Source organism: Gymnodraco acuticeps, unplaced genomic scaffold (genome assembly GCF_902827175.1).
Source record: "Gymnodraco acuticeps unplaced genomic scaffold, fGymAcu1.1, whole genome shotgun sequence".
NCBI lineage: Eukaryota > Metazoa > Chordata > Actinopteri > Perciformes > Bathydraconidae > Gymnodraco > Gymnodraco acuticeps.
Genome location: NW_022991063.1, coordinates 723,052 through 738,128, shown reverse-complemented (window position 1 = coordinate 738,128; position 15,077 = coordinate 723,052). Strand labels below are relative to the sequence as shown.

The 15,077-nt window shown below is 41.7% G+C and overlaps 1 protein-coding gene across 2 annotated transcripts; it reads right to left on the bottom strand.

The window, feature by feature from the left end:
• Window positions 1–523: 523 nt before the first annotated feature.
• Window positions 524–14,915, bottom strand: trmt10a (tRNA methyltransferase 10A). Of its 2 annotated transcripts, XM_034236621.1 has the most exons (8): window positions 14,163–14,915; window positions 13,444–13,612; window positions 13,293–13,364; window positions 11,589–11,663; window positions 2,450–2,599; window positions 2,264–2,369; window positions 1,978–2,038; window positions 832–1,050 (listed from the first exon to the last, which is right to left on the bottom strand). In XM_034236621.1, exons 1-8 carry the CDS (start codon window positions 14,342–14,344, stop codon window positions 1,044–1,046), a joined length of 822 nt encoding a protein of 273 aa, XP_034092512.1. In that variant the 5' UTR covers window positions 14,345–14,915; the 3' UTR covers window positions 832–1,043. The 2 variants fall into 2 exon arrangements, with proteins under 2 accessions (XP_034092511.1, XP_034092512.1); XM_034236620.1 differs by lacking the exon at window positions 1,978–2,038 and having other exon boundaries at window positions 524–1,050; window positions 14,163–14,912.
• Window positions 14,916–15,077: the final 162 nt, after the last annotated feature.

Sequence of the window (15,077 nt, the reverse complement as noted above, 5' to 3'; positions counted from 1 at the left end):
GAGTATTCCTACACTCTGGTACTTTTTACACCTCAGATCTTTTTATTTTGATGGCGTTCTATAGTAGTACAGTAAATTGTTTCCCTTACCTGTAGGCAGGGCCAATTTGTCCAAGGTTTTTGCACTATGTATTTATCACATATTCATTATCAAACATTTATTGGCAAGTGGACCATCTAATTACAATATAAGCGGAAATAACTCCACCTTTCACTCCTAAATATGTAATGGTTTATCTAAATAAAACCTCTCCTTCAGTAAAGGCTGTCCTCTGTGATCATTCATAATGATTCTCTGTAACTGCAGCTTAACTTCTACCCATTTCAATAAGCCATTCCATCATTTGAATGTCCTTTTTTACTTGTCTAGTAAGCAATAATGTAAAAGTGTTCCTTTTGTGTGATATCCTGCATTATATCCATCTACAAAATGCTGTATTACCTTAACTTGTTCATAAAATGTACCAAACGCCTTCCTTTTTATATAGTGTCTATAATACTCCAAGAATTCCTGGTGACAACAATCATTTTTGTGTTGACTTTATCCTGCTTTAAAAAATAGTTTTAACTGAATACATTTTCAACAACAGCTTGAACTTTGATCAAAGAAAGGGAAAAGACCAATACAAAATTAAAGTAGGCTAAGTCATCTCTGTAAATTCTGCCAATAAATGCAGCAAAACAAACATTTCAATTGGCTTTTCAACTAAGTTATGACCCATTACAGGAGGCAAGTAAAACAAAGTAAAACTTTCAATAAATTAAGCTTTAAAAAAAAACTTTTGGAAATGTCAAACAAACAGATGCTTTGTGAACAGCATCAATATATCCAGACGTTTTCTCATATCATCAGTTGTCCATTAGAACTATGTTTGAGCCTTCTCAGTGTGCTGTTGTGTTTCCGAGTCAGAGTCTGAATCTTCTGCTTCTTTCTCCTGATGATCTGCTCCGTCCTTGTCCACAGCCACCGCTCCCTTCCTCTGGGGCAGCACGGTGAAGAAGGCCTCCTTCCAGCTGCCCTTCTCCAGGTACGCCAGGATGATCTCACACACTGGACGAGGACAAAATCACACTATAAAACCAAATATATGCAGTGACAGCAGGAGAGGAAAAGCAGGAATTAGCTAACCTCATCACAAAGAAGAACCATAGAGTGGTCTATTGATCTCTTTCACTGCGCTGCAGGTTTCTAAAACAATGTGACCTTGACTTCAGAAGTAGCGGCTTATTACGAGCCGACAGTCAGTGAAGTCAATTGAAATGACTAATGTCACTGGCAGATTTAATCAGCAGTAGCTAGCTAAGTAATTAGCATTAGCTCCCTGAAAGCTGACTTTGAAAGGCCAGATGTACAGGGGTTGTAAATATGCATTTGTGGATAACTTTGCAAGGTGTAATGATGTAAAACAGACTGAAGCTCAAGTCAAAAAACAACATGAAATCTAGCATAAGAGCCATCTTATAATTCATTTTTGGCTTCTGTTATTCGCAGGGTAAGACTGTTATGACTGTTTTTAGCAGTTTACTGTCGACTGTTTACATCTAATTTTGCATTCTATATCGACAATTATAAATCGAAAGCTTCACTTTTACATGAGAAAATAATGTAGTAAGCTAATGTTACCTTTCTCGTGTCCTTGGAAGTGATGCTACATCACAGCTGTAGTTAGTATGCTAACAACTGCAGCTAACATTTGTGTAAACCTATGGTGTAAACACACTGCCTGATCCATATTCTATACTTTTGCAAAACATTTTTGGGCGTGGCTTAAAAATCATCATGTCTTTTGATTGATCTGATCATTGGTCCATGTGCACCACTGTCACCATGTGTGCTGTGTCTGAATCTCACACTTCCCTCGCTACACCGCATGTCGTGACGTGCACTGTGAATACTTAGGCAATGCGTGGATTTTGACGGTGTACTACATTACATTTTATTTTGGCTGAACAACAAGGAAAGATCAGATATATTCACTTCAGTTTGGGACGGTGTAGTGTAGTGTTGTCTTTAACTGCACACGGCTCCTGTGCCCTCACTGGAAATGACAATGTGCGCTGTTAGTGAACTAGTGAGCTAGCAAAGATTGTTGGCAGTACCAAACGGACACAACAGTTAAGAAATCCAGATTTAAAAACCTACAGTGCCCGGCCACAGACAATTATTGATGGATAATATTGCAACTAACTAAAACTGGTCCCTTGTGAAGCGGCTTCAACCTACTGATACCAGACTCATATATTGGTCTCATAGTAGTCCTTACCATGGTTGACTGCCAGAACCTTCCGACTGTTCATCTTCACAAAGCTGCTGAGAGGAAGCTGAGCGTGATCGATCCCCAGCTCCTTGGCCTTCTCAAAGGTGATCCCCTGCAAACAGCAGACAGCTCCCATCATCAGAAAGCAGGAACATAACCAGTGGGGTATTGGAGCAGTGAACTCAGACAGACCTTATGGTGGTTGTGGTCCACCAGCCCTCCTATCACATAAGCCTTTGTAGGGTCCATCTCTTCCAGGATGTTAGGAGAATCTGACGTCAGGTACACCAGCTCCTCCTTCGCCACAACGTCCTTGTAGTGCTCTGATTTAATGGTAATTTCCTGCACATATACAGTGGGGAAAAAAGTATTTAGTCAGCCACCAATTGTCCAAGTTCTCCCACTTAAAAAGATGAGAGGCCTGTAATTTTCATCCTAGGTATACCTCAACTATGAGAGACAAAATGAGAAGAAAAACAAATCTAGAAAATCACATTGTCTGATTTTTAAAGAATTTATTTGCAAATTATGGTGGAAAATCATCTCAATACTTTGTTATATACCCTTTGTTGGCAATGACAGAGGTCAAACGTTTTCTGTAAGTCTTCACAAGGTTCACACACTGTTGCTGGTATTCTGGCCCATTCCTCCATGCAGATCTCCTCTAGAGCAGTGATGTTTTGGGGCTGTCGCTGGGCAACACGGACTTTCAACTCCTTCCAAAGATTTTCTATGGGGTTGACATATGGAGACTGGCTAGGCCACTCCAGGACCTTGAAATGCTTCTTACGAAGCCACTCCTTCGTTGCCCGGGCGGTGTGTTTGGGATCATTGTCATGCTGAAAGACCCAGCCACGTTTCATCTTCAATGCCCTTGCTGATGGAAGGAGGTTGTCACTCAAAATCTCACGATACATGGCCCCATTCATTCTTTCCTTTACACGGATCAGTGGTCCTGGTCCCTTTGCAGAAAAACAGCCCCAAAGCATGATGTTTCCACCCCCATGTTTCACAGTAGGTATGGTGTTCTTTGGATGCAACTTAGCATTCTTTCTCCTCCAAACACGTCTAGTTGAGTTTTTACCAAAAAGTTCTATTTTGGTTTCATCTGACCATATGACATTCTCCCAATCCTCTTCTGGATCATCTAAATGCTCTCTAGTAAACTTCAGACGGGCCTGGACATGTACTGGCTTAAGCAGGGGGACACGTCTGGCACTGCAGGATTTGAGTCCCTGGCGGCGTAGTGTGTTACTGATGGTAGCCATTGTTACTTTGGTCCCAGCTCTCTGCAGGTCATTGACTAGGTCCCCCCGTGTGGTTCTGGGATTTTTGCTCACCGTTCTTGTGATCATTTTGACCCCACGGGGTGAGATCTTGCGTGGAGCCCCAGATCGAGGGAGATTATCAGTGGTCTTGTATGTCTTCCATTTTCTAATAATTGCTCCCACAGTTGATTTCTTCACACTAAGCTGCTTACCTATTGCAGATTCAGTCTTCCCAGTCTGGTGCAGGTCTACAATTTTGTTTCTGGTGTCCTTTGACAGCTCTTTGGTCTTGGCCATAGTGGAGTTTGGAGTGTGACTGTTTGAGGTTGTGGACAGGTGTCTTTTATACTGATAACGAGTTCAAACAGGTGCCATTAATACAGTTAACAAGTGGAGGACAGAGGAGGCTCTTAAAGAAGAAGTTACAGGTCTGTTGCCCCTTTCACACCAGCGCTTTTTCAGCTCCGGCTCGGAGCTGGAGCCTGAAAAGCGCCGGTTTTTCCTGTTCACACCGCAGCGGCGCCGGCTCTTAGCTCCGGAATCCGGTTCACTTCCAGCTCCAAAAAATTGTCGGTCTAGACAGTGGCGTGCACAGACATTTATAGGGGCAGGTGCTCAAGAGAAAAAAAAGGGACACCTTCTGAGTCGTTGTGGCGGTCGCTCCGAAATTGTGCGCAAAAACTTGCCGGATAATGGCGGATTTTGTTAAGTTTCTTTTTGGTTTTTGGTTACTTTATTTCGGTTTTAGGGTTAGGGTTAGGGTTAGGGTTATGTTATTTAATTCTTATTTTTGCTTGATTTTACTGATTTATTATCAATTTTTTTATTATTCTAAATGACTTAGGGGGGTCCAATCTGAAGCTAGGGGGGGATGAAACCCCCCCCCCCCCCCCCCGGGATTGACGCCCCTGGTGGAACCGCCGGCTGACTTAGTAGTGTGAGATTTATTAAAGGCACATCGTGTATGTCGTAATTGCATATATATTTATTTCAATAACCATATGCTGTCTGATGCAGATGCCTATCTAACACAAATCAAATAGTAGGCTTACTAGCTTCTACTCGCTGAAGCAACTGTAGTCAGGGATGCAAACTCATCAGGTATGAAAAAGGTGACAAGGATCCGAGCCCCCCGACCCCACGGAATATCGGCTTTAAAATGAGGAATAACAGGATTTTAGCAGTCAGAACAACTAAAGCAGCAGGTAATAATAACAGAAACGCCAAAGAGTTACATCTAATAGAAATATATAAAAGCATTTATTTTAATTGTGTAGCAGTCAGTTTATAATTTTGGCAGCACTGTTGAGCATTTTGGAAATGTATTTTCATGCCTCTTAGTATTTTTATAATACTTTTCTACTTTCACTTGAGGAACATTTTGAATGCAGGACTTTTACTGTAACAGAGTATTCCTACACTCTGGTACTTCTACTTTTACTCAAGAACAAGATCTGAGTACTTCTACTTTTATTAAGTACAAGATCTGAGTACTTCTACTAAAGTACAAGATCTGAGTACTTCTACTTTTACTCAAGTACAATATCTGAGTACTTCTACTTTTACTCAAGTACAAGATCTGAGTACTTCTACTTTTACTCAAGTACAAGATCTGAGTACTTCTACTTTTATTAAGTACAAGATCTGAGTACTTCTACTAAAGTACAATATCTGAGTACTTCTACTTTTACTCAAGTACAAGATCTGAGTACTTCTACTTTTACTCAAGTACAAGATCTGAGTACTTCTACTTTTACTCAAGTACAAGATCTGAGTACTTCTACTTTTATTAAGTACAAGATCTGAGTACTTCTACTAAAGTACAAGATCTGAGTACTTCTACTTTTACTCTAGTACAATCTCTATACTTATACCACCTCTGTTTATAGCCTATGAAAAAAACTATTAGAAAACGAAGGCTAAAGCTAACGTTAGCAGATAGTGACAATGATATTGCGACAGAAAAACGTTTCAGTTCACATCACGCTCTGCCGCTCTGCTCTGAACACCTGAAGAGCCCGTTCTAACAGCTGTTCACCAGCGGCTCAGTCTGTGCCACAGTGACTCCGCACAGTTAACGAACGCACCGTAGCTAATGTAGCTGACCCTCATCCCGGAGCAGCAGAGTTCAGCCGGCCCGACAGGCAAGAAGACTCGAGCACACAGCTCGCGCTTCATATATTAAAAAATAACACCATGCGCGTCATGATGGCACATAACAGCTCGCGACCGCAGATTATTTCGGCGATTAGATCAAATGTAAATTATATTTGACGCAACTTGTTACATTTCCATGATTTTTCCAAAACTTTGGGAAAAATATTGTTTTCCATAACTTTTCCAGGGCCTGGAATTTGCATTTTGAATTTCCATGACTTTTCCAGGTTTTCAATGACCGTACGGTACGAACCCTGTATAGTTTAGTTTGGCATCTGATTTAGGGGATTAAACAATACACTCGTTGTATTTGTTACCTGGTGGTTACCTACTTGCAGGGGCGGATCTACCGGGGTGGCATGGGGTGGCAACTGCCACCCTAAACAATAGCCTTGCCACCCCAGCTGCCACCCCAGTTGGCAGCTTTGTTTTGAAAGAAAAGTTGTGGCTCATCGGACATTTATGAGAGAAAGTCTCTAATGTCCGAGTGCAAGTGAATGCAGCACAAGATGCACGTCATGTAACCCCTCCCCCGGTCCTGGCGCGAGAGTGGAAATATGATTGGTGGCGAATTCACTTGAACGGGGGGACGGCGCAAAACGAGAAGCCTTTCGGACCCAAGCACTGAAGGAATGAGGTATTTGCGGTCTACAATGAGAGAAGAGAATGTCAAGTTTGGCTGTACTCAGCATTGAATCAAAACGCACTACAGCTGTTGATCTTAATAAATTTGTGAGGCGTTTTGCTGAACAAAATAGTAATAGCCGCATTCAGCTGTAATAGGCATGTCAACTTGATGCTCTGCTCACGGATGACTCGATGAGAATAACAAACTGTTAAGATGATGACCTTGTATGCGTGAATATATTTTTTTCTTTGAGGGGGTCTGCCCCCAAAAAACAGTTTTAATTCCTGAGAAAGTAAAATAAGACGGTGTGTAAAACTACACTGCCCAGCCAACAGAAAGTAACCACTTTGATTTAACTAGGCCAGTAGGTAAGGACCTTCCATTGGATAATAACTGCAGCGATGTATATGTTTTAGCTGAATACACGTTTTTTAACCCTAACTGATGCAGTTAGTCACTTCTTTAATGTTTGTTCTTTCTGATGTAAAGTCAAGGTTGTAACTGTTTATCAATAATGATATAATTACTTGTTTTTCAAATTTGAAGGAGGGTGAGCAAGCATCTTGATGAACATTCATCATGAACTCCTCCAAAAAATATAGTTTATTCAATAATAAATGAATATGTGAATCATAACAGTTCTTCACTATATCTGTAAAGCGTCTTTGAGCACCTGTAAAAACGCTAACAAATTAAATCTATTATTATTATTATTTATTAACAGTGATTGACAGCTGATAGGAATAATATGATTGTTAATATTATCATATTCATTCAGACAAACATCGATGAGAGAGTTAATTAATGTACTTATTGCAGCAGTCTGTATATATTTGGTACTCCTGCTGGTCTAAGAGTGAGACAAACTCATTCAGTTATAGTTCAGTTAAAATTCATTAAATTACATCTGCCACCTTATATATAAGGCTTTACTGATGTGCCACAATAATATCACCTATGTGATTGAGTTAAAATATTAATATTGTGGCTTTCCAAGTTAACATTGATTGTAGGGGTGTAACGGTTCACAAACATTTCGGTTCGGTACGTACCTCGTTTTTAGGTCACGGTTCGGTTCGGTACGTTTTCGGTACAGCAGAAAAAATTATCACAAAACATTACTTTTTTAAAAAAAATTATTATTAAACTGACTAATGTATTCAAATAAATACAAAATATAGTAAAATAAATATTAAGGTGCAGCATTTCGATGAACTGAAATAATCTGTATTTGAACTGTACTAGTACCTAAGCAGCCAGCTTGACATTAGGACTTGCTTGTCATTGTATTTTCATGTTTTTTTTAAAGATAAATGAACTTGTCCACATTGCTTGCTGAAAGGGCAGATCTGCTGGCACTAACAATGTCTCCTGCTGTGGAGAACACCCTCTCTTGGGACAGAGTTAGCAGACACAGCCAGGTAGCGCTTTGCTAACATGGCAACATAAGGATACTTGGCGTTTGTAATAGCTTTTGGCTCAGTCTGAACTCTTTGCGAGTGGTGGAGGCTTACATGCTAGTGGGAGTTGGGTTTGCACTTCAGTCTTTTTTCTTTTGGTACCGGTGATATTCATGTTCGGGTGATGCCTTTTCAAATGAGTGTGCAAGTTTGATATATTGCCAGCCGCGTAACCAATGTTAGTTGAACAATGCCGACAAACAGCTTTGGTTCGGTCCACCTGTCTTTGTCTGTCATCCTTGTACGTAACTGCGAAACCAAAATGTTCCCAAACCGGAGACTTCAATGATGCTGGAGGATTTTCAGCTCAACTTTATCTGCGTTCGCCATTTCGACAGTTCCTCAAATTACTGACTACATTTGAACGCATCCCTGTGACCAGCTCTCATAGTATGCCACTCGTCCAATGAAATGACTTGGTCGCTCTATGATATATACCTGAGATTACTTCCAGAAAGTTGTTCTCAATTTTTTACGTTTAACGCTATATTCGTTCGGTACACACGTGTACCGAACCGAAGGGACCGTACCGAATAATTTCAGTACGGGTACGTGTACCGTTACATCCCTAATTGATTGATATGATTGCGATTTCAATCAGCATATACTTCTGTCAGGGGATGCCACCCCTCAAAATCTCCTGCCACCCCATGAATATTTGTCTAGATCCGCCCCTGCCTACTTGGTCGTCACTAGGGCACTTTTAATCGTGTTGCTGCGTGCTGCTGCACCACACACCCGCCGTGGCCTGTCTGACTGAGTGACTGACTGTCAGCTCTGCGCACTGCGCGTTCACGTTGAGAGCAGGGAAGGGAGGGGCTGCAGCCAGGGCACGTACGGGAGTGCCGCGGGGCACGCGTGGGGATGTCTGACAAAATTACAACGCGCATTTGGGGCATTGTTGTATATATTAGAAGCTTTTCATCCAGAATTGATCGATGTTACCATGAGCCACATACAGTACACTGTAATTTTTTTTTTTTTTAAACTGTAAAAAACGAACTTTCAAAAAGGGCACATTGCTGTCCAGAGGGCAAAACGGGCAGGTGCTCAAGCACTACCTAGAGTCTATGTGTGCACGTCTCTGGGTCTAGAGGCAAGAGGTTCGGAGCTAAGAGGTGGCGTCGCTTACGTCTCTCTTACGTCGAGGCGTGCAGGAAACTAAACCCTCCTCCCCTGAACATGGGTCGACTGTCATGCCTGCCTACAAGCAGTAGTGCTTATAAACACACTTTATAAAGTCAGGCAACACTAACCAGGCTTCGTGTGATTCTGTTTATTTGTACCTTACTTTGACCATCCGTTCACTGTTATTGATCATTGTGGAGAGAGGCAGACGTTTAGTTTTATAGCAGCTATCGGATAAAATCAATACATGGGCTGCACAGGTTGTCGTGTCCGACTATCACAAGTAGAATCATAATAAAAATACGCCGGTAAAATGTGCCTGTAGAAAACGGTTTATGCCACAATAGGATAGCAATAGCAAGTAGTCAGTTTAGCTTCGGTTGCTATGCTAACATCACCCATTTTATACCAGAGAAACTTTCATAACAGCGTTGTGATGCCAAACAGCGTCAATTCAGACTGACACACATTCACTTAGGCTAAGGGGAACTGGGGATATGTATCAGCTGCTTGTGTGAGTCGGACAGTGAATACTTTAGAGCGGCCGCTGCAGTGTGAGCTAACCGGGAGCTAACGGAGGAGAATAAACTCCCGTAGAAGAGCAGCCAACACTGCAGCGGTCGGTAAATGCTGCAGAAACACATTAATAAACAATGAACCACGGCACTCTGGAGCAAAGTATAAGGTTGGAGAAGTCGTTATTTAATTTATTCTGGCTTCGTGTGATTAAAAGCAACACGATCATCGACCCGACGCAGTTCCCCGTTGTTGTGAGCGCCGTAATGCCGTTGGGGAGCAAATCAGCGATGTAAACGGTGACGTCATGACGCAGCAGCACCAGTCGGGTGCTGGGCGGTGTGAACAGAGCGGGAGCAGAAAAGGGAAACCGGAGCTGAACCAGAAAAGCTCTAGCTCGGAGCTAGAAAGGGAAAAGCGCTGGTGTGAAAGCCGCATGTGAGAGCCAGAAATCTTGTTTGTTTGTAGGTGACCAAATACTTATTTTACCGAGGAATTTACCAATTAATTCATTAAAAATCCTACAATGTGATTTCCTGGATTCTTTCCCCCCATTCTGTCTCTCATAGTTGAAGTGTACCTAGGATGAAAATTACAGGCCTCTCTCATCTTTTTAAGTGGGAGAACTTGCACAATTGGTGGCTGACTAAATACTTGTTTGCCCCACTGTACACAGATTATGCAAAATCACATGAGACAATATGTACAATGATATTAAAAACAAGTCAAAATGATATCCTAACAATATTTATGCAAATAAATCAAATTGCTAGTTATTTGCCAATATCGCGGGTCCAAAGTCTGTGTGTGTAGCATGTGCAATCATAATATGAGAACTAGGAGTTTTACATCACTGATTATTTTCTATTCTATTGATGAATCTTTGTGATTTAAAAAAAACTGCTTACGTATGTTTTTTGTGAGTCCTAGCATGAATATATTATAGCAACTCCATTTGTAATTAACACATTAGACATTCTGTTTTATTTTTGAAATGCTAAGATCCTTGATATCTGATCTTTGGGCTCTGGTACATATTTGACCAAAGCGATGCATAAGGTGCAGCCCTTCATTTATTTTTGGATTGATTTGGGAAATAATGCATGTTAAAATACAACTTTTCTCACAAGACTGGTCATCTGATTATTTTACATTTTTGTGCAAAATATATTATTTAAAAAGGGAGAGTGAACTGGTTAGTATACATCCAAGTCTGTATACAGGTATTAGAGGGTACTGTTTGCTGCATTAGGTGGAGTGGAGCGAAACCTTTGTCTAAATGTTTGGTGATTAGTTTTGACACCCATTTCTCAGCTATCTTATACCTCATTCACACCAACGGTGTTTCAGGGCCGGTTCGGAGCTGGAGCTTGAAAAGCACCGGGTTTTCCTGTTCACACCACAGCGGAGCAGCCTCTTAGCTCCGGAATCCGGTTCGTTTCTAGCACCAAAAAATTGTCCGGCTAGAGCAAAAGCACCGCATACGTCACGCTTACGTCGAGGCGGGGGCAGGGGGAATCGAAATCGTCGTTGAAGTTGATGATGACGATTGTAAAGCAGTTTTGAATGTAGCATGTAACGACTCTAAAGTTGGTAGTAAAGTCGTCCCATTTCTTCCATTTCGTTTCGACAGAGCAAAACCAAAACGAGTAGCGCTTTAACACAATCGGCCATTGTTGTTGTTGTTGGTGTGAGCTGTGAGGGGTTTCCGCGCGGGTTGGCTTTATGAAGCAGGCACGCAAACGGTTACGTCATGACGCAAACGATGACGCAGCACCAGTCGGACTCTGGGCGGTGTGAAAAGAGCCGGAGCTAAACCGAAGAACCAGTTCTGAACCTGAAAAGCTCTAGCACGGAGCTTGAACCGGAGTTGCGTTAGTGTGAATGAGGTATTAGAGACACAGTGTGTGTGTGTGTGTGTGTGTGTGTGTGTGTGTGTGTGTGTGTGTGTGTGTGTGTGTGTGTGTGTGTGCGCGTGTGTGTGTGTGTGTGTTCTGATGAATTTCCTCAAGTTACGTCCCTAGAGTCAGCATTGGTTGGGTCTAAAGACTAATAGTTTGAAAACCTAGTTGGAAGAGACTGACTTTGCTCACAGTGTGTTAAATAGACTGCTTGGTTGTGACAACTCAAACTCTGTGTAACCTGTCAACGGTTCCTCTCAGGATCAAGCTTACCTTCCAGTTCACCCATCCTTTGTCCTTTTCATCCATGATCTGTTTCAGCTGTCCTCCCAGGCTGGTCAGATAAAGCTGTAGAGGTGAGAGTGGGTTAAAAAAAAATTAGACATGAAATTATCCCTTATTGTAGGTCCCATTGGATAAAAGTACAAAAAAAATGTACTTCTCGAGTATTTTCTCATTATATTACTTTGTACTTTTGCTCCACTACATTTATTTCACAGATGAAGTTACTATTTACTTTGCAGATTTAGATTATTAATACAAAATATAAATCAACACATACATTATCTTGTATTATTATTAGGGCTGTCAAGTTAACGCGTTAATAACGCAAAAAAAAATTAACGCCACTATTTATTTTAACGCGATTAACGCATGTGTATTTTTTGTCCTCGGCCGCCCCGTACTTTCAGAGCGCATCGAGTTTAAAATACCATCTACAAGCTGATGCTGACAGCCCCGCTCCTGTCGCCCGCTTGTGGCAGACCACACTTCCACGCTCACCGGCAGGCACCGACTGGCTGTTGGGAGGACCGGGAGGGTGTGTGTATGTGTGGCCCGAGCGAGCGAGCGAGAGAGAGACTTTACGTGCATTGTTGTTGTTAGCATCTGGTGCTAGCTAGCTGCGCTAACAGATATGGAGCTGTTTAAATGAAAACAGAGGAGCGACATTTCGCCACAACTGCGCCGAGCACTTGACTTTATGCAGGAAGCCAGACAGTGGGACATTGTACGAAAAGTCAGCACACTCAGCACGGATAGTGCGCAACATGATTGCACAGCGTCCAGGCAGCTCCCGTTCGAGCATATGCCTTGCTCCAACGATCCATCTCACACACACACACACACACACACACACACACACACACACACACACACACACACACACACACACACACACACACACACACACACACACACACACACACACACACACACACACACACACACACACACACACACACCACACACACACACACACACACACACACACACACACACACACACACACACACACACACACACACACACACACACACACACACACACCACACACACACCACACACACACACACACACACACACACACACACACACACACACACACACACACACAGAATATTTGTAATGTTCAGAGGTTGTTGTGTTTAATATTCATGAGAATATTTGTCATTGTTCAAATGATAATAAACATTAGCATAAAGCATATTTGTCCACTCATATGTTGATAACAGTATTAAAAACTTGAAAAATATTCCTCTAAGGTACATTTAGAACAGATAAAAAATGTGCGATTAATCGCGATGAACTATTTTAATCGACTGACAGCCCTAATTATTATAGGTTAAGCTACCCAGTAGTGTATAAAGAAACTCAAATAAACCCCTCCTTTACCGAGTACAACACTGAAGTGATGAACAAATTAATGCACCAATAGTTTTAATAAAATACATTTAAAAATATCTGTCTTTCTGCATAACTCATACTTTTGGAACTTAAAGTATATTTTGACGCTAATACTTTTAAATGTAAGTACACATTTTAATGCAGTACTTTTACTTGTAACTATGTATTTTTACACTGTAGTATTGCTACTTTTATAGTTAATAATCAGAGTACATCTTCCAACTCTGGCTCAATGAAATGTAATATCTCTTATTTAAACTGTTTATTGTGTAAGAGTCAGTGTTCACTCACCTGCACTGGATGCAAGGCTCGTCTGTTCTCAGCGTAGCACCGCTGGATCTGTTTGTGGAGCTTCCCCACATCCTGCACACACAACACCATCACCGTCAGTTACCTCAGGATGTCATGTTGGACATTCCTCCACAGCATCCGGCCTGTTTACCTTGCTGAGCATGAGGCTGTCGAAGCTGCAGTCCAACAGCAGCCTCAGAGCGCTGGGCGTCACGTCTCTGCGGAGACGTTTCCTGGAGCTCTGCACCTCCCCTCCCTCCTCCTCCTGGTGACTGTGCCTCTCTAGTCGCCGCTGCTGCTTCTTGTCCTTACGTTTCTGCCTGCAGAAGAAAGGGAAGGACAAATATGAATACGACAGCCTGCGATATACTCTTGAACTGTAGTCAAATATTTGGTGCTGCAGAAAGTATTACAGGAGTATATCCTCCCTGTTAGTAGGATCAATGATGGTGGACTTTGATCATTCTCTGGAATTCTTTGACACTATGTGAACATCACTAGACTTATCCTTGAATGTATTACTGCAGCAGGAATATGACACACACAGGACATGCATCTCTTTTATATGCAGAGAGTGAAAGGGTTTACAAAATAGTCAGCACAAGTGATCATATAATATAAAAGCAGATTTCAAGTGCACTCATTTTTATTTATTTTTTAAATCACCATTGCAAGTAGTACAACCATTCACTGACAACAGTTTGAATGGAGTATTGCATGCAAGGGAGCACTGTGTCAACCTTGGAAATAACACTTTAATACTTAAAAGGGACAAGCAGCATATGTTATCCATTGATAAAGCTGTCGCACCTCTATAGTTGAATTAGTTGCATTAATAGAGAACATTTTAAAGAGTTACAATTAACTCACTTTCTGAGCTCCCTCTCCTCCTCCCATTTCTGCTGCTTCTGCTGCTTCTTTCTCTGCCTTTTGGACACACTTTGGTTTTCTGCTTCTCCGTTACTGCCCACTGTCTTCTGACTGCTTTTGCTGTCTCCATTATCGTTCTCCTGCTGGGGTAAGGCTTCACTTTTCACGCTCTCAGCAGCCATGTGTGAGAGCAGAACTGACTAACTGCTGAGGCTAATGCTGCTGGTTCAGCTAGCTGTTGCTGTTAGCCTGCTGGTGGCTAATGCTGCTGTGTGAACTAGCTGTTGATGTTAGCTTGCTGGTGGCTAATGCTGCTGTGTGAACTAGCTGTTGCTGTTAGCCTGCTGGTGGCTAATGCTGCTGTGTGAACTAGCTGTTGCTGTTAGCCTGCTGGTGGCTAATGCTGCTGTGTGAACTAGCTGTTGCTGTTAGCCTGCTGGTGGCTAATGCTGCTGTGTGAACTAGCTGTTGATGTTAGCCTGCTGGTGGCTAATGCTGCTGTGTGAACTAGCTGTTGATGTTAGCTTGCTGTGCTGAAAGCTAACTGTCAGCATTTAACCGTATGCTTATTTGTATAACTTCACTTGGAACGAAAGCTTTTAAAAGAACGTCACCACCCTGTTATGATATATAACTATCGACAGCCAGACAAACCCTAAGAAGATAAACAACGACTTCATCTGACTAACACATTTCCACATGCAGCCTGTCTTCTTCTCTTTCAGGTTTAACAGGCGATCTACCGCCACCTGCTGGGAGAGGAGCCGCAGACTGAAACTACACTTATTCATGTATTATGTAATAATGTATTCATTTATTATATTTGTTTCCAATTAAAATGTGTTTGATATAAACAATTTTAACACTAAACCACTTATATAAAAGACATTTAAATAATATAATAACAATAACTTT

Bases quoted from the DNA above. Each gene is read 5' to 3' on its own strand.
- trmt10a (XM_034236620.1), bottom strand. From the start codon at position 14,344: ATGGCTGCTGAGAGCGTGAAAAGTGAAGCCTTACCCCAGCAGGAGAAC. The intron at 13,365-13,443 runs GTAAACAGGCCG...TTGTGTGTGCAG, and splicing joins ACAGCCTCATGCTCAGCAAG to GATGTGGGGAAGCTCCACAA. The intron at 1,051-2,263 runs GTAAGGACTACT...GTCCTCGTCCAG, and splicing joins GGTTCTGGCAGTCAACCATG to TGTGTGAGATCATCCTGGCG.